The sequence below is a fragment of the Kogia breviceps genome, chromosome 4 (assembly GCF_026419965.1).
Source record: "Kogia breviceps isolate mKogBre1 chromosome 4, mKogBre1 haplotype 1, whole genome shotgun sequence".
NCBI lineage: Eukaryota > Metazoa > Chordata > Mammalia > Artiodactyla > Physeteridae > Kogia > Kogia breviceps.
In genome coordinates this window covers 173832728-173846483 of record NC_081313.1, presented here as the reverse complement: position 1 = coordinate 173846483, position 13756 = coordinate 173832728, and the positions used below count along the sequence as shown (strand labels likewise).

The window sequence follows — 13756 nt, the reverse complement described above, 5'->3', positions numbered from 1 at the left end:
GAATCCAGCCCACAACTGTTGCGGGCAGGGGTCTGTTTGGGGCCCATGGTAGGGTCTCCAGGCCTCCTGGCCCTCTCCACAAAAGGGGCAGAAAGGACTGGGCCATCAGATGAGATCATGGGATGGGAAAATTTTTCCAAGTGAAAATTTTTATTATTGTTAGTAACAACCACTACGTCACAAGTGCTACTAAGTTCTAATGCAGTTTCTCAACTCCATTAGTTTTTTTAACTAATTCCGTGTCCTGGGATTCCGTGTCCTGGGAGTCAAGAGACTCAGCGAGTGGGGCGGGGCCGTCCTCGTTTTCTATACCTGCAACCCCGAGGTTTGGACGCTCAGTAGAGACCCCTCCTCCCTAGGAGACCGCCTCAGAGAGTCAAATGCGCTCGCCCCGGGCCGCACCGCCAGGACACTGCCGCGCCAGCAGCGGCCCAGGTCGCCTCCCCCGGCGCGTACCCCACGGCCAGGTTCCGGGAGCGCGCGTGTGCGCGGGGCGCCGCGGCTGGGCCGCGCAGCGCGAGCCAAAGCGGCTCGCCCCCTCCTGCGTGTTGAAATTCAAATGAACTGAACTCCCTCCACGCTGCGCCGGTAGAGGTCGAGGCCCGAGTGAGCTGGAGGGGGACGCGCTCCCAGCCAAGTCCGAGGTACCCTGGGTGGGGTCGAACCTGAGGCCAATGTGAGCAGCGGAGGCTTAAAGAGCTCTGGTCCCCACCTCCCGCCACACGATGGCAACCAGGCAGTGGTTCTTGGGGCCGCTCTCGGACGACTTGGAACCTGGGGTACAGCCCTGCGAAAACCCCTCATGGTCGCCTCCCATTGGCCGACCTGGGGACTCACCCCAGGCGGAGCCCGAGGATATCCAGGGGCAGCTGCCTGAGGCCTCCACCTCTACGCCTTTCCCTGAGCCTCTGGCCCCAGGCCCCGGGCCCGCCCCTCCTCGCCTACCCTTGGACACCATGTTCGGCCCCATCAGCGAACAGCTCCGTTACCTGCTCAAGAAGGCAGATGATTTCCAGAGATACTTGTTCTACAGGTGATGTTGGACAGGGTCCTAGGTTCTACTCACGGATAAGGAGACGGAGGAGGGGATAACAAAATAGGTGACATACACTAGATTTGCAAACTCAAAAGCATTAGGAGCCAGAGGAGGTAAATGAAGCTAGCTAATTAGCAATCCAATTTCGAAGAGTTATGAGGACTGTGTAGAAATTTGGGGTTAGGGAGTGCGGGCTATTACGTGGGCTCTTGGGGTTGCCACATCGCTAGAACTCTTCTCCCACTTTTTAACCGTTGGCTTAGGTTTTGAACCCTGGGCAGGCTAAACAAAACCTATCTGAGCAAGATTTGGCCTACTGGCTACCAGTTTGAGACCTCAAAGGATAATATGATTCCCAGACCAAGGGAAAGGGGACTGTGATTCTCATATATCAATGTCCATGGGAATCCCCTGGGAGATTGTTTAAACCCTAGATATCTGGGCTTCACCCAGGGAATAGTAAGTCAAAGTCAGTCTTGGGACTCAGGTGTCTGAATTTTAATAAGTGTTTCAAATGTTTTTGATGCTGGTCGTCCTGGAAGATGCTCTGAGAAAGGCCTGACACTGGGGGATATTTTTGTAGTGGAGGTCCAGGTCAGGGATACAGGTGGGCAGTGAGTGGAATGGGAGAAATTGGTGGGGGAGCCAGGGGCCTCAGGCAAAGTCCCCCTTCTCCCTTCAACAGGGACCGAGTGCAGAAGGAACAGCTGGCGAAGGCCATGCCCACCTTCTTGCAGATGTGTGAGCCCTACTTCCTGTACCTGGAGGCAGCTGCACGGAGTGTGCCCCCCATCTATGGAGCCCTGCAGGAGCTGATCCGAAAGGGGGTGTGTGGAGCAGCTTTCCTAGACCCTATGCCCCTTTCTTCATCCCTCAAGCCTGGGGGATGGGGAGGACACTCATGGCAGGCCAGCTAATCACATTATGCCCCCTCTTCCATGCAGCTGTTGGAGATCTCCCAACAGCTGACTCTGCGCCTGGAACAGCTGGTCCTTATGTATGCATCATTTGGGTTTGTGAACCTGGAGGAGACTGACCCCCTAAGGTAAAAGGTTAGGAGACTGGGTGGGGTCAGGGGTGGAGGAGTCCAGGGCATACCCTCATTCCCCACTCTCCCATCTCCTGCCAGCATCTCCTGTTTCTTCTGCGGGAGGTTCTCCATCAGTCCTTCCCACGAGGTGTCCATCTTTAGATACTGTGCCCCTGCCGCCTACACTGCCAGCCGCTTCCCCCGATACCTCTATAAGAAGATGCGCTGGAACGTGGAAACCACCCCAGAGTCCAGCAGCCAGGGGCAAGATTCCCGTGTGGATTAGTGAGTCCCCTTATCAGAATCAAAGTCCTCCCCTCTCTATGGGGAATGCCAGTTTGGGCCACTGAACCACCACCATCAAAGCATGGAAAGCCAAGCAGGAAATCAAGGACCTTTGAAAGGTCATCCCCACCTTTAAAAAAATATATATGCCCCCATCAAAATAAAAGCCCTCATCTTAAAAGTAGGCTGACAGAAAAGGCCTCAGTATTGAATCATATCCCTACCTGAGAACTTGAAGGCAACTTCTGATGAGTTTCCACCTTACCTCCAAAATTAAAACCCTCCAACAGAAGCTAGGAAACTGCTCACATTTAATTGCTGCCCCTTCCCCTCCCAGCTACTTCCTGTGCTATAGAGATACATGGGAAGACACAGTCAAGAGTCCAACCAACTCATGCCCTCAGATTCAGAAGCTGTGGTCCATCGGCCGATGGGTGCCCCTAGGACCAGCTGAGGAGGACCTTTATTCATGGTAGGAGCTAGGGCGATGGCAAGGTAGGCGTGGGGTCTGGAGGGAGGGGCAGAACCCAAACAAAGACCATCTACCCCCCCCCCAACACTGTTTCCATTGGTAATAATGATAGCATTTTATTGTGCCCTGAAAAGCTCTTTATGCAGACTCACGTAACAACCCACTGAGGTCTGTACTACTAGCCCCATTTTACAAAGAAGGAAACAGGTGCTCAGAGAGGATAAATTACCTGCCCAAGGACACACAGCTAGCTGAGTAATTGGCCAGGTCAGGGCTAGAGTTGTTCAGCCTCCCAGAGCCATTACCCTCTATGTTTCTCATCAACAAGAAAGTCACTTTCCCCCAGGGTTTTTCCCACCCCTAGCTGAAACAAAGCCTCTCTCTGCCACAGCTTCTCACTCAACGGGAGGGGCTCCCGAGTAGCAGGGGGCGCTCACATCCAGGCCTGTCTCTCCCCGGCCCCCAGGATTTTGTCCCCGCAGCCTCCTGGGGACTACGAGCAGCTGCTGACCATCGGCTTCGAGGAGCCGTCGCACATGCTGGCCACCGACCTGCTGGTGCAGATCCTCACGGGCCAGGCAGGCCCGGCCCCCGAGCGCCGCCGGGCCCGCGGCGTGGGCCGCGCAGGAGTCTTGAACCTGGAGAGAGGGTGGGAGCTGGAGCTTGACAGTTCCAAACTCCAGGAGAGGGAGTAGTGGAGGGGCTCACTCGTTCTCCTAGTGCAGCTCCGCCTCGCCTTCCAAGGGGCCAGGCCGAGCTAGCCCGTCCGCACTGGGTCCGGCCCGGCCGCGGGGCCCTGCGGGTGGACACACCGGTTTTATGTTAAATAAAAGAAAGAAAGAGGTCACAGGCTCAGCGTCCCCTCGGATCGCCGCTCCCCTCCCCTTGGGGAGGGGGCCCCGCCCACTCGCGCGGCCTTCTGGGAAATGTAGTCTCTGGAAACAAAAACCATAGTCCACCCACAGGAGGACGAAGCTCAGAGCATGCGCAGAGGCGCGCATGAAGCAAAAAGGGAAGTAGCTGCTCCTGTCAACAACCGGAACCCAGAAAACCGCAAGTTTCGGGTAGCCGGGAAATTCAACGCCCACTGTGGGAAGGGACGCAGAGCCACGCCCACTCTTATGTTTTGACCCGGAAATTATTTCCCCGTACCGAAAAAGACTATATTTCCCAATGTGCCCCGGGAAAGGGCCAGCCATCAGTTTCCTAAGAGCCGAGGTTAGATCTTTTCTTCCAGCTTTTGGGTCTTGTGCAGGTCGCTGTACCCCCTGGGGTGTCCGGGGCGCGGGCTGGGTGGGAGAGCCGGGAGGCAATCCAACTTAGCGTCGCTAAGCCTCACCCCAACCTTGGACTGGAGAGAAGACACGGGTTGAGAGGTGAACTCGCCTGCCGAGAGCTACGGCGACCAAGTGGCGGAGCCTGGACCTGAGCTGGGTTCTTCTGATAGCAACTGGTCACTTGCGAAGGGAGGGGTGTCCTTGCTGACCCGGCTGTCACTCAGCTGCGAGCAACTCCCTCTTTAAACTAAGGGACACCTTTTGGTTCCCCCTAGCATTTTCCGAGTGGGAGGAGAGACTTGAAGCCCTGTTTCATGGAGCAAAACACTCGCTTACCTAATAGTCCCTGGTACATAGCATTATCATAAGTATTATGATTATCCCAGTTTACAAATGACAAAAATGAACGTGAGAGGTGAAGTAAATCAGGATTGGACCAAAACCCTTATTCATTCGGGGTGGGATTGGAGACTTCTGGTGACAGTTTCTGACTGCATCAAGGATTTTTTAGTCCACAACCCAGGTCTGAACGGGTCCAAAGGGGTTCTGAAGTTCCCTGACACGGATTTGAGGCGCCCCCCCCACTGTTTAGACTAGCCCAGTCCAATAGAAATTTAAAATGAGCCACAAATGCGAGTCACCTATGTAATTTCAAATTTTCTAGTAGCCACATTAGAAAAATAAAGGTCAGAATTTTAGTGATATTTTTATTTAACTTCATATATCCAATATATTATTCCAACGTATAATCAATAAGAAATTATTAATGAGATGTCCCTCTTTTTTTGTACTAGGTTTTTAAAATCTTTTGTGTATTTTACACTTACAGCACATCCCAATTTGGACTAGTGACATGCTGATTTAATCTATCTCCCTTAAGACAACTCCACAAGCCACTTAAAACTAGATTTCTGGTGGGTGGTGACAACACTGGGAGAGGAAGGAAACAGGTTTAATTTCTTGGGTCCTGTCTACACCCATGATTCTCTAACTTTAGAATCATGTGGAGGGTTTGGTCATTAAGTCTGGGATGGAGCCCAAGAATGTTTGTTTCTTACAAGTTCCCAAGTGATGCTGACGTTGCTCGTCCAGATACTACACTTTGAGAAATGCTAGCCTACATCGACCTCATGGCTCTCAAACTTGGCTCCATGTTAGAAGCACCTGGGGAGCTTTACTGATGCCAAGGCCTCTATCAGATTCTGATTTATTTGGCATAAGGGTGCCTCAGGTAATTTTAATATGCAAGAAAGTTCGAGAACCCAGGTCTACACTTAAGCAGTTCTGTCAACTCTACATACTTAATTCTTAGCTCCCCTGCCAGGGATTAAGAACAGGTTCTTGGCGTTTCTATTTTCCACTTTGGCAGTGCTGGCTCTTTCCTGCTTTTCTCTCCGTACCTCCCAGAGTCACGGTCAACCATGTGGTCAGTGTGCTGATGATGGGGTCAGGGTGGGTCCTTGGGCTGAGTTCCTGTTGGGGTGCAATTCTTTGTGAACTAGACCCAGGGCATACAGAATTGGACAAATCCAGGAGTTTAAACAATGATTCTAAAAGTCTTTTCAGTGTCTCAGCACACCTCTAAGAAGCTGATACACTAACACTGCAGAATATACTGCACAGATGCAGTCTTACAGCTTATCTTGAACCCCATCCAGGGGAGCCTTGGACCCCTTGTCTTGGGACAGAGGGAAATTAAGGAGGGCTTGCCAATTGACAGCCATAAGCCCTACTGCAAACAGGTGTTGCTTGCTGTCCCCTCCTGCCCCCCACCAATTAAAGTTTTCTAAATAGTCACAATTAAAGTTTGGTAGATTTCTCTTTTAAAGCCTGGGTTTCCAGTTGCTTTGGGTTTTTTTTGTTTGTTTTTTATTTTTTTGGCTGCACCATGGGGCTTGTGGGATCTTGGTTCCCAGACCAGGGATTGAATGCAGGCCTTGGGCAGTGAAAGCACAGAATCTTAATCACTGGACCACCAGGGAATTCCCTCCAGTTGCTTTTAGAAAGCAGAAGCTTGACACCACTAAGCTCACTCACTCATAGCACTGGTGATATGGAAGAACACCTACCTGCCTGTTGAAATGAGGCATTTGTTTCACAGCACACCCTGTCTCTCTCTTAATATCTGCCTAAGGTCTGTAGGCATGCGAGGTTTGCAATTGCTAGGCAGATTATAAATGGCCTTGCATGCCCTACTAAGGAGCTTGAACCAATACCACTCCCTTTTCTTTTGTAGCCATTGTTTATGTCCCCAGGGCGGGAACAACCTCTTATCATCTCTGTCTAGCCAGCACCCTGCGCGGGGCATGTCGTTTGGCACCAATAAATGTTGACGAAATCTGGAAAGGGTAGGTAGGCATGAGTTCGTTTGTCCCAACGCCGCAGTTCGCGCCCGCGTCGCCAGGGGGCACTAGGACCCCGGCCGGGCAGGGGGAGATATGCGGCCCCGGAACAGGGAGATAGGGGACATTCGGCATTCTGGCCGGCGCCTCCGGCGACTTTTTCAAGCCTTGCTCCTCCCGCCGCGCTCCCGCCCCACCCCACCGCAGACGAAGAGGACCCAGAAGAAAACAGCCTGCACTGCCCAGAAAGAAGGGGCTTTATTGGGGAGTGGGGACAGCCGAGGAGGTGACCCCTATCTAACAGTGAAGGCCGGAAGGAGAGGCTAGTTCCGTTTGCAGTTAGGTGGAGAAGGGCGGGGCAGTTTTACTGGCGGGTTTGTGATGGTGGTGTTTCCCAATTGGGACTGACAGTTTTATAGAAGATTCTGGTCAATTTCACAAAGTCAGGTTCGAGGAGGGGCTGATCGATTGCGTCTTTCCTGGCTCAGACCTATAGCCCTTCTCCAGGCCTTCCGCCGATCCGGAGGGCACTCCTGGACGCCCCTCCCTGGGTCCTCTGATGGGCATGTTACCTTCGTCCGGGGACCCCAGCCGGCTCGAGCCTCAAGGCTTCCGCTCCTCCTGGAGAGAGGGGCCAGACCGAAGGCATGCCTCGGGGGCCCGCGCACCGCGAGTGGGGACACCTAGGCCCCGGGTGGGGCAGTTTGGGCCCCAGGACCACCGCCTCCTCGACACCCCTGAGCCACGTCCAGGACTTTGGGTCCTAGCGCAGAGTGACTTCCCAGGGGGTCCTTACCCCAGCCCAGCGTTCTCACACGCAGAGGGTTGGGGTGGGGGGCAGCGACAAGCGCCTGAGGCAGGAGGGGAAAGGGGTTCCCACCTGCTCCAGACCGTTCTCCGAAGCCTTTCTGCGGGGAGGCCAGATCACCTCCAGCTTTCCGTCGCCCCTGCTCGCTGCGGGGGAAGGGGCGCTCAGCCGAGATTGCCCCTCCTCTCACCAGCTGGAGGCGGCCAGGACGAAGGAGAGCGGCCGCGCCCCTTAAACACACACAGGCGTTCACCCCCCTCCTCCCCATGGAGGCCTCCATCATGAGGGAGGAGGGAGGAACCCGAGGGAAGAGGGAAGCAAACAAACCCAGGGTGGGGAGGTAGGAACCCGAATATTCAGAGGGAGGTTCCAGGTGTGCCAGAACCCAGGGAGGGTTTCCTGGAACTCGACAAAGACATCTGGAATCCTCCTCCCTTCCCCCACCACGAGCCTAGGGGAGGTAGATCTGGGAGTCCGACGCGGGCCGGGGGTGTGGAGCATAGGGATGGGCAGCCCAGAAGGGGTGAGTTGAGGGGCCCGAGGAGTCTGGGAGCCAGGAAGGGGAACCCTGAGGATCAGAGGGCCACTGGAGTTGGGCAGTCGGTGAGAGCGGCTGGAGCCCTGGGAATTCCCAGCGTAGGGGCGCCAGTGGCTTACCAGTTAGGCTGGGCGCGGGCTCCTTGAACTCGGCAGTGCCGTAGACGCTGAGGCGCTGGCGCTGCAGTTCCCGCTCGCGCTCATTCACCTCGCGCACCTCCTGCTCCAGCAGCGATGGTGCGATGGGCGGCGGGGCGCGGGCCAGCACCGGGCACCGGCTCTGCACGACTGAACGTGGCCGGCCTCCGGGCTCAGACAGCCGCTGCGGGTCCGCGCTGCCCTCCGCCGCTGGCGAGGAGCCGCACCCGCCGGCAGCCTCGAAGAAGCGCTTGAGCTCGCCCAGCGGCTGAGGCGGCTGCCGGGCGCGCTGCTTTGGGACCTCGGGGCGCGCTAGCGCCGCCTGCCGATGGGCCTCCCGCTCGATGTCTCGCTGCATCTGCGCGCCCGCCCGAGCGCGCTCCAAGGCGCGCGGGAGCGCGGGGCCGGGGCCCGGCAGGGTGAGCACCGGCCGCACACGCAGTTCGATGAGTTCGCGGCCCGCGCGACCTGGGCTCAGGCCCCGGCTCCGGCGCAGGCTCTCCTCGCGTTCGCAGCTGCGGCGGATTTCGCGCTCGATGGGCGTCTCCATGAGCGGCTCCTCTGGGGGCTGTTTTGGGGTCTCGCTGCGCAGTAGAAAACGCAGCTGGGGGGATTCCGAGTTTGACTCAGAGGAGGTTTCCGGACCTTGAGAGGGACACTGCTCCAGGAGCCCCACGCCTCGCGCTTCACACGGTTCAGCGTCGTCGCTGCCTCTCTCAGGACTCCCAAAGCCCTCAGCTGCGGTCGGTCCAGGGCGCTCTGCCTCCTGCCCCGCTGATGGCCCGAGGACTTCGCTCTCTTGCTCGGGGGTCTCCGCGCCCTGGTCTGGGGAGGGCACGGGGACTTCGCCGCCTGGCCTGGGGACCTCGGTATCCTGCTCTGCGGCAGGCCAGGGAATTTCTCTGTCTAACCCGGGGGGCTCAGGGCCCCGCGCTTCGGACGACCCCAGGGCTCCGCTCTCCGGCCCGGGGGCCTCGGTGTCCAGGGTTGGGAGCAGCTCGGAAGCCTTAGCTCCCAGCGCTGGAGTTTTGATGCCCAGAGCTGGGACACACTGCCCTGCGCGGCACCTGTGGCTGCAGTCGCCGTCCGCGGGTTCCAAGGCGTAGCCTGCACCGGCCGCTTCTCTGACCCGCCCCTGGCCTCCAAGAACTGTCCCCGGGGGCAGGGCCGGGCAACGCCCCCTGCACCTGCAGGCAGGACTCCGGGCTCCGCCCTGGCCCCGCCCTCAAGACGGGGGCGCCTCAGCTGGGCGCTGGATTTCTTCCACTAGCACGCCTCAAGTCAGCTCAGGGCATTGGCCCTTTTAGAAGAGGACTTCCCTAGACCTAGCCCGCTACCTGGGACGCCAGTCTGGGTGCAGTGTTCACTCAGGGGGCGCCACCCTAGAAGCTTTTCGGCCTCACGTCCCCGGCATTGCCAGGAGGCTTGGCCCTAGCTGCACGCCTGGCTGGGCCTCTGAACAACTGTCCTCTGGTAGGGTGTCCCCCGAAGCCATCTTTCCGGGGCCTTGCCTGTCCCGCGCAGAAGCAACGCCCACGGCCTCTGGGCTGTCCTTCCACCTTCCACCCCTGCAGCGCACAGCTCGGGCTGGAGGGGGCGCCAGGAACCGCCTCACCGCCCGCCCCAGTCTCCCTCCCAGTGCCTGGGTTCAGCAAGGTTCCGAGCGGTGAGCCAGCGCCCGCGCCAAGCCCAGAGGGCACTTCCCCTCACCCCCTCCAGGAAAAGTCCGCGAGGCGTCCACCGCCAAGTGCACTCCCAGGATTGAGGGACGAGGGAGGGACGCACACACAGAACGCCCAGGGCTCAGCAGAGCGGCTGAGGTTTGAAAGGCGGTCACCTTGAGCCCAGGCGACTGGGAAGGCTCAGAGAGGTATCCAGGCTTGCGGGAGCTAGCTGGGGCCAGATTGTGGCGTTCAAGGCCAGGATCGAAGCCGGGAGCAAGCGACCTACCCCCAGGGACATTTTCCACTCTCTTCCCCTGGGCTCTCTCCAAACCCTGCCTCCACCCCCCACCATTTTGGGGTGACCAGTAAGAAGGATAGTTACCTAAAGAAAGTGGGGGGGGATGCTACACAGCCTCAGGAGCCCCAATAATCCCCCAACTCTCTGCCTACCCTGGTGACTCCCCTTTCTGTCCACCCTCCCACTCTACTCTCTCCTTGATCCTAATCTCAAGCTGCTACCCTCTTCCTTCTGACTATCTGACCTCCTTCCTCCCTCTGACTCTATTGACCCAATTGGAATCAGGCCCACCTGACTCCCGCCCACTCAGAACCTAAGTGTCAGCCTTCTCCAAGGCTCAGTTTCCTTGTCTGTAAAATGGGGATAATAGTGCTTACTCCCTTGGGAGGTGATGAGAATGAAAACTATACTTCTGGAATGAGTTGTCTCTACAGTGGACTCTTTAACACCTCCTGTCCCTCTTCTAGCCATGCTTACTGGGCTCTTGGTTCCACTATGCCACTGAACCTTCTCTGTCCGAGGACCTCCGTGACCTCCATTTGCCAGACCTGATCACTGGCTCCTCCCTGATTCCCTCTCCATCAGCTCCTTGGTCTTGGAGGACACCATCCTCTCCTGATTTTCCTCCTACCTCCCAGGCACCCGTTCTCAGACTTCTGGTTCACCTACATCAATGGACTTCCTTCCCCTCTGGCTTCCATTGGGTTTGGCTGATGGGAGAGAGGTGAGGGAGGTCAGGATGTTTATCCCATGTCCCCTTCCTCCAACCTTTGTTGGCTGTGTCCCTCCACAGCAGGCAGCAGCTCCACACAGCTCTCTCCCTCCAGGGCCATGGGGTGGTAACAGCTCCTGGCTGTGGCGAACCCAGGCTATGCACTATGCCTTGATTATTTCCTTCTATTGAGTTCTCATCAATTACTTGGTTTCAGTATACAGTCTCTTTTCTGCCAACACTCAGACCTTGACAAACTCCAATCTCATGCTTTAAATACCATCTCTATGCTGATGTCTCCCAAATTTATATCTCTAGCTCTGACTTCTCCCCTGGGTTTTGGACTCATATCCAACAGTGCCTAGTCTAATAGATATGCCAAAATGAACAGTTTAGAAACTGAACTCTTGGTTTCCCCCACCTCTACTCCTCTCTACTATGTATAGCAACTCACTCATTCTGTTTTTCATGCCCAAAATGTAGAAGTCAGCCTCAATTTCTCTTTTTCCCTCAGCCCCTGCCCCAATCCATTCATATATTGGATTGCTGTTTGCTCTGCCTCCAAAATATATTCTGAATTCGTCCACTTCTCACCACCCTTGTCCCAGACATTCACTGTCCTCCAGTGACTCCCCACCAAACTTAGAAGAAAAATCCAAATTCCCTACCCTGGCTCAGAAGGCCCTTCCCACTTCTCAGATCTCATCTCCTGATGGAATGACTCATCACATGGTTGGCTTCTGCTATTCCGGTCTTGGTTCTTCAGAGAAGTGGTCTCTGATCACCGGCGCTACATCAGACACAGCTCTTCTTTAACCCTATCCCTGTTGTTTTCTGTAACTCACCCAATACTGCAGTTATCATCAATTACCTTTATTTCTTCCTTTATCTGTATATGATCTGTTTCCCCCTACCCCAGGCTGGTAAGTGAGCTGCATTACAGCATTTTCTGTTTCTCATGCTCACCCAACTCCCCCATGCCTAAAACAGTGCCTGACATATAACACTTGTTTAAGAATGTTCCCAATGCTGGGAACAAAGAGATAAACCAGACTTGGAAGTTGCAGTTGAGCTTGGGAGACAGACACAATTATAAACAGAACAATCTTGCCTCACTGTGGAATACAGGACAAGGGTACAAAGGGAAGCCTATATATTATACATCCAAATAGGTAACAGTTATAAAATCAAACTACAAGCAATTAAGTAAAATATATTCTCTCCTCCAAAAGGTGGGAACAACCTAAATGTCCATCAACAGATGAATGGATAAACAAAATGTGATACATCCATACAATGGAATATTATTCAGCCATAGAAAGGAGTGAAGCACTGATTCCTGCTACAATATGGATGAACCCTGAAAACATTATGCTCAGTGAAAGAAGCCAGACACAAAAGGCCACATACTGTATGATCCCATTGATAGAAAATGTCCAAAATAGGTAAATCTATAGAGACAGATGCAGATCGGTGGTTGCCAGGGGCTAGGGGGAGGAGGGAATGGGGAGTGACTGCTTAATGGGTACAGGATTTCCTTCTGGGGTGATGAAAAGGTTCTGGAACAAGATAGTGGCAAAAGTTGCACAACACTGTGAATGTCCTGAATGCCACCAATGGTAAATTTTGTTGCATGTATTTTACCGCAATTAAAAACTAATTTTTAAAAATATGTTCTCGGGGGCTTCCCTGGTGGCACAGTGGTTGAGAATCTGCCTGTCAATGCAGGGGACACGGGTTCAAGCCCTGGTCTGGGAAGATCCCACATGCCGCGGAGTGCTCCGTGAGCCACAACTACTGAGCCTGCGCGACTGGAGCCTGTGCTCCGCAACGAGAGGCCGCGACAGTGAGAGGCCCGCGCACCGGGATGAAGAGTGGCCCCCGCTTGCCACAACTAGAGAGAGCCCTCGCACAGAAATGAAGACCCAACACAGCCAAAAATAAACAAATAAATAAAATTTAAAAAATATGTTCTCTCAGGGGAATTTCCTGGCGGTCCAGTAGTTAGGACTCGGCTCGGCCCTTTTGCTGCCAAGGCTCGGGTTCAATCCCTGGTCAGGAAATAGATCCTGCAAGCTGTGGGGCGCTGCATATATATATATATATATATATATATATATATATATATATATATATATATATATATGTATGTATATTTCCCTCTTCCTAATCATGACAAATATACTTGTAGAATGACCTAGAAGACCAGGTTCAACTGAAAATATTTTGAATCCCTAGGAGTTTTGTACTTGAATGTGGGACGCAGGAAGACCCCAGCCCTCAGTCTGTCCCCTTTTGCTTCCCACCCCCAACTGTCCTACACAGCGAGGAGCCTTGTGCGTGCATCTAGGGAACCCATCCCACATGCCCATGCTCTCTCCTCACCCCTCTACCCACAGCTGCCCTTGGCCACTTCATGGCCACCCTGTGTAGGATCTAGAGCAGGGAGGGACGATTTAGCTGGGTACATTCCCTTCGCCCCATGGGGAGCAGACCCTCTAAAGCAAGGGGCCCGGGGGACTTCCCTGGCAGTCAAGTGGTTAAGACTCCGTGCTTCCATGCAGGGGGTTTGATCCCTGGTAGGGGAACTAAGATCCTGCATGCAGTGCAGTGTGGCCACAAACAATTAAAAATAAAAATAAAAGAATTAAAAAATTTAAAAAAATAAGTAAAGCAAAGAAAGGGCCCAGGGCAAGGGCTCTTCTCATTGAGGTTTATGTCCGAATTGCACAGTGTGACCAGGGCTGTGATGAAGGAAGCACTGGGGGCTGCAGGATACCGGCCTGGAGAGTAGAAATCATTTCCCCAAGAGGGTGGTTGGGTGAAACATATAATCAGCTGAGAAAAGGGGTGCTGGCCCTTTAAGAATGGGATGTTGGGTAGAACAGGGACCCTCAAGATTTGGGTCGGAAGCTCTCTAGACCTTTCCCATCACCACACTCCCCCAATAGTTATCACATCTAGGGGGTGTCCAGGGTCCTGGAGGCTGTTTGATCTAATTCCCTTATTCTCCCAAAGGGGAAACCGAAGCCTAGAAACCTAGGGGAAGTTGCCTAGAGTGTCCAGAGCCCAGACGTTCTGGTTCCCATGGGGCACAGGCTCTGGTCTCCAGAATCCTCTAGCTGGATCAGCCCTTCCTCCTCGCCCCAGAACCAGG

General features: G+C 54.6%; 2 protein-coding genes across 3 annotated transcripts; one reads left to right on the top strand and one right to left on the bottom strand.

The window, feature by feature from the left end:
* The first annotated feature begins 725 nt into the window (after nt 1-725).
* C4H19orf67 (chromosome 4 C19orf67 homolog) lies at nt 726-3459 on the top strand. The gene is given in 7 exon segments (XM_059062433.1): nt 726-1033; nt 1722-1863; nt 1981-2081; nt 2166-2351; nt 2689-2823; nt 3290-3406; nt 3408-3459. Coding segments are annotated over 7 exon segments (1041 nt in total).
* A 3222-nt stretch (nt 3460-6681) lies between these two features.
* MISP3 (MISP family member 3) lies at nt 6682-9075 on the bottom strand. 2 transcript variants are annotated; one of them, XM_059060814.2, is made up of 3 exons: nt 7908-9075; nt 7323-7396; nt 6682-7063 (listed from the first exon to the last, which is right to left on the bottom strand). In XM_059060814.2, the coding sequence occupies exons 1-3, from the start codon at nt 8473-8475 to the stop codon at nt 7046-7048; spliced, it is 660 nt and encodes a 219-aa protein (XP_058916797.1). In that variant the 5' UTR covers nt 8476-9075; the 3' UTR covers nt 6682-7045. The 2 variants fall into 2 exon arrangements, with proteins under 2 accessions (XP_058916797.1, XP_058916796.1); XM_059060813.2 differs by lacking the exon at nt 6682-7063 and having other exon boundaries at nt 7070-7396.
* Between the last annotated feature and the right edge of the window lie 4681 nt (nt 9076-13756).